This window comes from Pelodiscus sinensis, chromosome 2 (assembly GCF_049634645.1).
Source record: "Pelodiscus sinensis isolate JC-2024 chromosome 2, ASM4963464v1, whole genome shotgun sequence".
In the NCBI taxonomy this organism is placed as follows: Eukaryota; Metazoa; Chordata; order Testudines; family Trionychidae; genus Pelodiscus; species Pelodiscus sinensis.
Window position 1 is genome coordinate 221266943 of NC_134712.1, and position 11140 is coordinate 221278082.

Below are 11140 nucleotides of genomic sequence, written 5' to 3' on the forward strand. Positions count from 1 at the left end.
TTTCTGGGTTTTTCCCCACCTTGGTTTTGAAGGGATTTGTTATCTTCACACATTGGAGGTGCTGGCTTCGAAATTTTTAGGGTCATCAATCTTCCCTCACCATAAAGGGGTGCTGCTGAGATCCCAGCTCCAGTGCCGCTGAGATCCCAGCTCCCTCTCTTTGGTACATCTGAGCCTAAAAACAACTTTCAAACTTATCTAATTAACACACACTTCTTCACGCATACCGAAACACTATCACTACAAATTACAGAACCATTTGTAATTACAAATCAGAGTTCTGCAACATCTATTGCTTACATAAGTAAACCCTATACAAACATGGGAATACTACGTCTTAGCTACATGGCTACACAGGAGAGACGTGATTGTAATGGAGATTTCCTTTGCTACTGTGTAGGACTGTATTCATTTTGTAGTCCTCGGTATACGGTTGTAGAGGATGGTGCATGTCATCCAACTACTCTCATCCATAGATAATACAAACTTATTTTGCAGAGGCATGAAAGGAAATGTAAAAAAGAATTAAGAATTGCAGCAAACAGTGAAACACAGTGCTCAGTGTGCATCTTTATAATTATTATAAATGAATTCCTGTCACAGGTGAAACGTACCATACCATTGACTGAGCTTTCATAGAGATTATATGGATCTTTATAAGGGATAACAGTATGTTTCTCAGTTCCTTCAGGAGGCCAGGAAAAGCAGTCATTAAATGCCACTACTCCCGTATTATAGTGCTTGCACTCTATCTGAAAATGATTATACGCCAGTGAGCACTTCTGTTCAGTCCTTCTGTAATCGATCTTCTCCCACATCACTTATCCCCTAAATCTTTATAGTCCTGTGGCATCTGCACAACAGACTTTTCCCTCCCTCTGGCTCACATTTAGTGTATTTCCTTCTTCCTGTTTTATATGTATTTAAAACCATCTAAAACATCTTCCATTTATGTTGTAGCAGTACCTTTACTCAAACCCAGAACTGTTTTTTTCCTTTATTTTCAAGATAAAATTGATTAGAAATCCTGATTGAATTCTTGGCTGTGAAGAATCATAGTCACTTATACATTTCTGCAGAGCTTCTCAACTGAACAGCAGTTGTCTGTGCTGCTCAAAGCTATGTACTTTATTATTTTATAGTTATACCATCAATGGTCCTGCGGATAACTAGATGGGAAGTCTTGCTGGCAATTGAAAAATCCATCACACCTCTTTAAATGGTGTCTGGTTGGTTCAGAGACTTGACTCTCAAGGCTGAAATCAAAGGCTTGTTTCCCTTTTCCTCCCCAGAGGTAGCGTAGTTTACTAGAACCCTCCTCATGAAACACAGCCAATCAGATTGTATTTTTAGACAGCACTAATTTATATGAGAGTGTGCTAGAGCATTCAGCTTGGGACATGTTTGGGCGTCTTTTAAACACATTACTCTGCAACTGAAAATTATCTGATTTAAAGCTGAACTGCAAATGAGTTCATAAAAGCCTCTGAATTCACTGTGGACTGAATGTCCTCAGCTGCCACACTAATTGGGGCATTCAGCTCATTACCAGTTCTGTCTCTCAGAATGCAGCTTCCCAGGTCTCCTGAATCTGCTGAACAAATCAGCCATGTGGAGTGTGTCTTTCACTGGCTGGAACTCCATCAGCTAAGAAGGAACGCTATAGGGGCAGGCTTGTTTGTATGTCATATTTCTTTGTGGCTGATAACTCCATTCTGATGCCAAGCCAGGAATAGGAGAGATGCCCTGAGGCCCAGGATTCACTCAAATGAAAAAGGTGGTGAGGGGAATATGCTGTCCACTAGGATGAGACCAAACACCTTGCACTACAGTAATAACGAAGGGGAAAAGCCCCAAAATTCCACTCTGTAGTGCTTGGGATGGGAAACACTTCACCTGTGCTATCAAAAAGGAGATGGGCAAAACCCATCCTGTCACTGCTCCAGAGTCTGTATAAAGATGTTTATTCCAGGCTAAGGGCAGTAGAAACTCTAGCAGACTGCATTGTCTCCAACCGTGGCACAGTGGATGGGTGCATTACAACAAATTTGAATTTGGAAATGTCATTTCATGAATTACCTGCTCTGGAACTATTTCTTTTTTACTTTTATGGTCTTTCACAGGCCACCAGCCTCTTTCCCCACATATGGTAGGTCATTCTTCTGCACACACAGTAGGCTTGCCAGGCTATGGTATTTTCCTCTAGCATATTTTCTTAGAAACAACGAGTAGTCCTGTGGCATCTTAGAAACTAACAAAAACATAGGATCATGAGCTCTCATGGATAAGACTCACTAAACTCCTCTGATGAAGTGGGTCTTACCCAGAAAAGTTCATGATTCTGTATGTTTTTGCTAGTGTTTAAGGGCATGTCTACCTGCAGGTCAAAAGTCAAGTTAAGATATGCAACTTCAGCTAAATCAATTGTGTAGCTGAAGTCTAAATACCTTAATTTGGCTTTCTGTGCTGTCTACACAGAAGGAAATAGAAAGGAAGGACACTCTTCCTTTCACTTCCCTTACTCCTCGTGAAATGAGGGTTACAGGAGTTGGTGTAAGAAGTTCTCAAGGTCGACATTATTTCAAAATAATGGCTTGCTTTGTAGACGCACACTATATTATTTTGAAATAACATCAGTTATTCCAAAATAATGCTGCTATGTAGACCTACCCTAAGGTGCCACAAGACTCCCTGTTGTTTTTAAATTTACGAACGAATGCAGCTACCCCTCTGAGTCTTTATATTTGCTTAGGAAGATAAAGGGCCCATTTCTAGAGATTCACTTGTAAGAAAAATCCCACTGAATTCAGTTGCTATACACGTGGTGAGAGCAAGTAAAACTCTTAGCCCTATTTACAGCACAGCAGTTCAGAAAATAACCTCAAAGATTGCAAAGTCTAAAGAAAGATGCATGTTTTCTATGTAGTAGAGAGAGAGGACAAGAACTAAGGAATTAATCTAAATAGCTCCACCTCCACTCTGCCCCAATTTTGTTCTTTGTTGTTCTACCTGAGAGAGCAAATGCAGAGTTCATTGCTCTCTTCCTGGGCTGCTGTGATAGCCTGAGGAGCTTCAAATCCCATGATGCCACTTCCATTACTTTTAGTTTTATCAATTAAAACTGTAATATCTCCATAGTTTTATCTGGGTCAGCAACAAAGTCAAGTGAATCAGTAGCTTCTCAATTTCCTGTTTTCAAAGACTTGATCTTCCCACATACAACACATAACAGCAACAATAACAAAAATCCTACTGTATGTCATTAGCAATGTAAAACCTGAGGAGGTAGCAGAACAAGTATTTCTCTTACCTCTGACATGAAAAGAATCTTCACAATCTTCACAAAGTTTCAACTCTTACATTTGAAGATGACCTTCACATTTGTTTGTTTCTGGGGCAAGAAGAGAGATTTTTTCCCTGTCCCATGTTAGGTGAATCAATGCATTTCTCATCAAGAGGAAAGGTTAATTATAAAAGTGTCTTGTCTGTGGACAGCAAAACTAAAAATGATAGAATCAGCTTGGCACTGGTTGTAAAAAAGAAAACAACAACTAAACTTGGTTACATCTTCAAATAAAATTGGAGAGCATGTTAATACATTAAAATGTAGTTATCCTAAGTCATTGTTTTATGATACTCTGTTTCTAACTATTTTTCCTCACTAATTTTCTATAGGTTTTTTATTTTTTCTTTTCATTAGAGGCATATCAAGTCAAAGTCAGTTTTTTTACTTATATTGATGTATGTCTGCAATGACTTCATTGGATTTAATCAACTTAATCTGCATTTACATTAGTGAATATGAGAACAGAATTTGACCCCTGTTAGCAATAAACTAACTGTCCTTCTACATTTATTAAATACACTGAATCAAACATAGGTAGAAAGTCTTTAAAAAAATGGAATGGGCTTTGTTTCCTTATGAGGAAAAACATGCCCTTTCAAAAAGACAGCTGGATGCATTCCTACTCTCAATATTGCTAGGTTTTATACTAAGAACACACAGATTTTAAATTAACTGTCTCACAAAATGTACATTGCGCCTCTCAAAAGCACACCTAACCCTAGAATGGGGCGGAGAGGGAGGGAAGAGAGAAGGCAGCAGCTTTTGTATTATATCTGCATGAAAGTGATCCCCATGTAAGCCTTTCTTTGTGCCCTGCCACCAATGTCCTCACTGTTACTGTCTTTTTGAGATTGGAATTCAGCAGTGCCTGAGAAATTCTTTAGCTAATCCTACTCTAAATTAGCTTCACTAATCCCAATATAATGTAACAGCAGTGGGTGTTCAGTGGTTCTTAGCACAGATTCTCTCAATATACTAAACAGCAAGAAGTGCAGTAACAAGTAAAGAGAGACAGATAGAGGAATTTATTTCAGGACAGGGAAAGTAAAAGGAACTTGTGGTCAGAACAGAGTGTTTCTCACATTCAAGTATGAATCTGAGAAAAAGCCTTTTAAGTTATAAGATGTATTGCTTTTTGTCTTGGTCTTAAAATGAAAATATAAAATATGACTGATTTTCTTCACTCATTCTTCCATTTCCTCAAGCGCTAACGGAATGCTAAAAGTTGATTGCTATTTTATGCAGTAGCTTTGAAGAAGAAACAATGGATAATAATATATTTGCATACGAAAGATAGAAAGAATGGCAAAAGACCGCTTTGGCTTAACCAGGAGATCTTGCATTATCAAAAAATCAAAAAGGAGTCATATAAAAAGTAGAAACGAGGACAAATTACAAAGGATGAATATAAGCAAACAATACAAGTATGCAGGGGCAAGATTAGAAAGACAAAGGCACAAAATGTTCTGAACTAGCTGCAGGCATTGAGAAAAATAAGAAGACATTCTATAAATATATTACAAGCAAGAGGAAGACCAAGGACAGGGTAGGCTCAGTGAGGAGGGCAAAACAGTAACAGGAAACTTGGAAATGGCAGAGATGCTTTATGACTTCCTTGTTTTGGTCTTCACTGAGAAGTCTGATGATGAAGGAATTCCTAATACAGTGAATGCTAGTGGGAAGAGGGTAGGTTTAGAAGATTAAATAAAAAAAGACCAAGTTAAAAATCACTTAGAAAAATTAGATATCTGCAAGTCACCAGGGCCTGATGAAATGCATCCTAGAATAATCAAGGAGCTGACAGAGGAGGAATCTGAGCATCTAGCTATCATCTTTGGAAAATCATGGGAGACAGGAGAGATTCCAGAAGACTGGAAAAGGGCAAATATAGTGCCCATCTATAAAAAGGGAAATAAGAACAACCCAGGAAGCTACAGGCCTGTCCGTTTAACTTCTGTTCCAGGAAAGATAATGGAGCACATGATTAAGGAATTCATCTGCAAACACTTGGAAGATGTTAAGGTGATAGGTAACAACCAGCATGGATTTGTAAAAGAACAAATCATGTCAAACCAATCTGATAGCTTTCTTTGATAGGATAATGAGTCTTGTGGATAAGGGAGAAGTGGTGGACATGGTATACCTAAACTTTAGTAAGGTATTTCATATAGTCTTGCATGATATTCTTATCAATAAATGAGGCAAATACAACTTAGATGGAGCTACTATAAGGTGTGTACATAACTATTCTCAGAGAGTAGTTATTAACGGTTCACAATCCTACTGGAAAGTCGTAACAAGTGGGCTGTGTCTACACTGGCCCCTTCTTCGGAATAGCCATGCTAATTTAGAACTTTGGAATAGGGAAATGCACCGGGGATTTAAATATCCCCCGCGGGATTTAAATAAACATGGCTGCCGCTTTTTTCCCGGCTTGGGGAAAAGCCGGAAAAGAGCATCCAGACTGGCGTGATCCTCCGGAATAAAGCCCTACTTTCAAGTAGGAATAAGAGATCCTCTGGAATAGGGCTTTATTCTGGAGGATCGCGCCAGTCTGGACGCTCTTTTCCGGCTTTTCCCCAAGCCAGAAAAAAAGCGGCGGCCATGTTTTTTTAAATCCCGCGGGGGATATTTAAATCCCCCGCGCATTTCCCTATTCCAAAGTTCTAAATTAGCATGGCTATTCCAAAGAAGGGGCCAGTGTAGACGTAGCCATGGGGTTCAGCAGGGGTCTGTTTTGGGAACTGGTTCTGTTCACTATCTTCATCAACAATTTAGATATTGGCATTGTGAGTACACTTACTAAGTTTGCAGATTATAGGAAGCTGGGAGGGGTTGCAGCTGCTTTGGAGGATAGAATCATAATTCAAAATGATCTGGGCAAACTGGAGAAATGGTCAAAGATAAACAGGATGAAGTTTAATAAGGATAAATGCAAAGTGCTCCACTCAGGAAGGAACAATCAGTCTCACACATACAAAATGGGAAGCGACTGTCTAAGAAGGAATACTGCAGAAAGGAATCTAGGGGTGATAGTGGATCACAGACTAAATATGAGTCAGCAGTGTGATGCTGTTGCAAAAAAAGCAAACATGATTCTGGGATGCACCAACAGGTGTGTTATGAGCAAAACACGAGAAGTCATTCTTCTGCTCTACTCCGCACTGATTAGGCCTCAGTTGGAATATTTTGCCCAGTTCCGAGAAATGGAGAAAGTCCAGAGAAGAGCAACAAAAATTATTAAAGGTCTAGAAAACATGACCTCTGAAGGAAGGCTGAAAGAATTGGGCTTGTTTAGTTTGGAAAGGAGAAGACTGAGAAAGGACACGATAACAGTTTTCAGGTATCTAAAAGGGTGTCACAAGGAAGAGGGAGAAAAATTGTTCTCCTTTGCCTCTGAGGATAGGACAAGAAGCAATGGGCTTAAACTGGATCAAGGGAGGTTTAGGTTGGACATTAGGAAAAACTTCCTAACTGTCAGGGTGGTTAAACATTGGAATAAGTTGCCTAGAGAGGTTGTGGAATCTCCCTCTCTGGAGATATTGAAGAGCAGGTCAGATAGACATCTGTCAGGCATGGTCTAGGTGGTACTGGTCCTGCCATGAGGGCAGGGGACTAGACTCAATGACCTCTCGAGGTCCCTTCCAGTTCTAGTGTTCTATGATATGTAGATAGGCCAAAATTTCCGAAGTGACTAATTACTTTGGATGCTGAATTTGAGACATCTTGAAGTGGCTGCTTTTCAGAAAGAACTGAGCAATGTTCTGAAAATCGGCATCTTTTAATACATATTAGCTTGGGGAAATCGGGCCCTGTAATAGCTAGTTACATTTGAAAATTTAGGAGTTAGCTGCATTTTTCAGCCCAGAAGGCATTATAGATACACAGGAATCATTTCACCTGCCACTGAAATATATCCATTTTTCTTCTCTCTTTGTATTTGGCTGTTCCTTAAAGAGCTGATAAGAGTTCTCGATGAAGTCAATGGGAAAAAATTCAGTGGGAGCTCAATCATTCCCTAACAATAAAAAACATTGGGATGACTAACATTTTTTGAAACTGCTGCAGGAAAAATCATTCAGGTAAAATGTAATTATATAAAATGATAATTTAGTCTCTTGGGAATCAAGGTGAGTGTGACAGAATTTGGCTGCCTGGACTGATATGGAACAGAAATATCTATTGAGATGGAATCAAAATGGAATATATGGATCAAAGAGTCAAAGATGTTAACATGGACCTGAAATGGCCCAATATCAAAAAAAATTTATATAAGGATCAGGAGACAGAAACCCCAGCCTGCTTAATACCCTTTGTAACCTTTCACTAAAGGTACAGGAAAAGAAGGATAAACAGTTAAAGCATCTGAAATGCAAAGTATTATGTAAAGCCTTCATTTTCAGAGCAGCCTTCTTTTGGCTAGAGGAAGTCTTTGAAGTAAAAACACCTTGTTTAGCAGTCTGTTAACCCTAGTCTACATTACTGTGAGCCATCTATCTAAGTAATGTAATGTTAGCTATGTTGATAACGTAGCTGAAGCCAACATACTTAGATCTACTTACCGCAGTATCGTCATTGCAGTAAGTTGACAGCTGACACTCACTCGATGACTCTGCCTACAATTCTCATTCTGGCAGAGTACCGGAATTGATCGGAGAGCACCCAGTGGTTCATTTATAGTGTGTCTACACTAGACACCATAAATTGATCCCCGCTGGATCAAACACTGTCTATCTATACAGCAGGTGGTGAAGGCATACCCTTAGACTTAGATGATATACAGACAGTAAGTAATAACTGTTCTCTTGGGGAAAATAAAATAAGTTAATTGAAATGAGCCAGCGCTGTTGTTACTCTTTCTGGTAATGTCCAGTGTTATTTTCTAGAAGGCAAAACAAGACTAATACACACACGACAAATGAGAAGAGAAAAGAATAGTAAGGATAGAAAATACATTTTCCAGCTCTGTTGAATGTTGACTCATTTGCAAACTCACTGGCATAGACACTTTGAAACCTTGCAAACTTGTTCTAGCCTTGGTTGCTTAGGGTATTGCTTGTAGCTCCCTCTTTCTAGTGACAGGTTTACAGCAGTGTTGCAAAATATACAGTCTAGACTGGCTGCTTGGAAATGCCAGGCTTTCCTTGTGTGTTTAGAAGGAATCTCCAGCTCCTTAAATGACCAGAGTGTTAGCCAATTAAATTTTAGTATCAAGACAACTGAAATTACAAAGTATTTTTAAACACTTGCTTTGTTAGCGTTATCCATTACATATTCTAAGAAGGGTTGTGGTATTTCTGTTGTAGCGCCGCCCGAGCAGATGGCCTGCAATGAAGTTTCGAAGAGGCTCTGGACATCCTGCATATGCTGAAGTGGAACCAGTTGGAGAAAAGGAAGGTTTCATTGTATCAGAGCAATGCTAAAATTTCTAGGACAAGAGCACCAGTACTGGTCTACAGGTGTAAGACATTCACTTTGCCTCTCTTAAAAGAAAAGGAGCCCTAAGCTGCTGTAGCCACAAAGAAAGAAGATGGTTGGATAAATCTTGTCCAAGAAGAAAAAGCAATCTAGGATACCAGATTATCACTGCACTGTAGTTTTTCTTACTCGAGTGACATACAATAGTTCATTCAGAACACCCTGAATGCACATCTACAGTCTCAGAAGTGTGGCACAAATGCCATATTGTTGACTTAGATATGGGGTTGCATAAGAATCAAACACTATAATAAAGCTTTAGTTCACAAGGGTGCTACCCTTTTGTTCAAGCATTCTCCTCTGAAGTCTCAAAGATAAACTGTGGTACAAATCTGTAACCCTTTCATGCAAAGAGCAGTGATCAATTTTGACAAGGTTGCTAAGAAAATCAATTCAATGCAGGTAAAATATAAGCAATTTTCTATAGTTCTACAGGTGAATGTAGAATACAATTCTGATTGTTCAATGCCAAACTAACATAACCAAGTGAATGAATGAGTTACCATAGAACATATAGTCTTTCCAGGAGTAGTAAAATGTTTCTTGTACTTTGTCAGTTAATATCCCTTAAGCAAGTCACAATAAAGTATTATAAAGTTAGCACAAAGTGGTTAGAAAAAATTGCTGGGAGTTTTCACTATGGTGAAATTGGGCTGTATAATTGGAGTTTATGGTGAAATTGGACTAATTTTGAGTTTCAATGTTCACTAAACCATTAAGTATCGGATTAATTTTAAGGGACATCGCTTCCATTTCCATACAGTGGGCTGAAATGAAGGCAACAGATGCTTTTGGCTGATACTAGCAGAAATCAACATGGAAATTTTTCAGATAATGTGATGAAAAAAATGTTAAGATTTTAAACAAATTGGATTTCATCCTCATTGTGAGTCCTTCCTGAGAAATGTTGCAAAATCCAGTGCACCCCTCCCAGATATCCCTTTTCAAAGTGTTGCAGAACCATGCTGATCCATAGTGATTTTGTTTAATACACATAGTAGTTGCATAAATATATATATAAATATATTTTTTTTATAGCTAACACAAGGCAGGCTCTTGTGGCTGTTAAGACTGCATTTTTGTCATCCAGATGGAGGAAATGGATTGCATTACTGCATATTTCCACTGAGTTGTAAAATAATCTTTAATATTAGAATATTTTTATGTTGCTTAGGGATGGTGGTTCATTTAGTTGCAATGTCATAACTTTTCTGCCTACTGGAGCCACGCTTCCTTTAATATCAACCCTTTTCCTCCTTGACTAGGGAAAAATAATATGATAAATTCCCAGTGAAAAGAAAAGTTATTCCTTTAGGGGGAAAGGGATTAATGTACACTGAGCTACTAAAATTTTCAATTCAGGTATTGTATGTACATTTCATTGTCGTCTTTCACTTTCAAATCGTTTATATACTGTACATGCAGAGGCCCTTGAATCGTTTTAAGGTACAGTATTCAACAGTTACAGTTTTAGGTCTCAAGTAGTATAGACACTTTATAGGTATCACCTTAATTAATCAGTTATTTACATTTCTTGTCAATGTGTGTATGTTCTACATTTGATTACTTAACTGTTTTAAAAATAACATGATTTTTACTTGTTATTTTCTTCAGTAAATAATACTATACTGTATGCTCTGTATCATTCTTTATTCGGTATAACACTCATTTTACTATCTGATTTCAATCATCGACTGTGAGGTCTGAAATGTTCAAAACCTAACCAGTATTCATTTGAAATTGCTAAAAACTACATCTTAAGGTCTGCTGAAAGTCTTGCAGTAATCACTCCTTTCAAATTTGTGTGGCTCTTTCAATCCCTGTTTCTGATGGGGAGGGATTAAAGTACTGGATGTTAATTCAGATAGCAATAATCAAATGTATGCACACACCTATCTGGTGACACTCATTTTTTAAAAATAAAACACATTAAAGTGCACAAAATTTTAAACCCCCAAACTTCTTGGGTCTGATATTTATCCATTTTTCTATCTTATTCCAGGAAGATTTGCAATCATCAACTAGAATCCATTGGCCTAATAAAACCATTAGGGTGCATCTAGACTGGCAAGATTTTGCACAAAAGCAGCTGCTTTTGTGCAAAAACTTGCCAGCTGTCTACACTGGCCGCTTGAATTTGCGCAAGAGCACTGACTTTGTAATGTACAAAATCAGTGCTTCTTGCGCAAATACTTTCACGCTCCCACTCAGGGATAAACCCTCTTGTGCAAGAATACTTGCGCAAAAGGGCCAGTGTAGACAGGCACCTTAATTTTGTGCGCAAGAAAGCCTGATGGCTAAAATGGCCATCGGAGC

General features: G+C 38.4%; 1 protein-coding gene across 3 annotated transcripts in view; it reads left to right on the forward strand.

The window, feature by feature from the left end:
* PLXDC2 (plexin domain containing 2) overlaps window positions 1-10457 on the forward strand; it is a 412966-nt gene extending 402509 nt beyond the window's left edge. For all 3 annotated transcript variants that reach the window (XM_075922487.1, XM_075922486.1, XM_075922488.1), the window contains one exon: window positions 8653-10457. In XM_075922487.1, coding sequence (XP_075778602.1) covers window positions 8653-8769 — 117 coding nt within the window. In that variant the 3' untranslated portion in view covers window positions 8770-10457. The remainder of the gene's footprint in view (window positions 1-8652) is intronic.
* The last annotated feature ends 683 nt before the right edge of the window (window positions 10458-11140 follow it).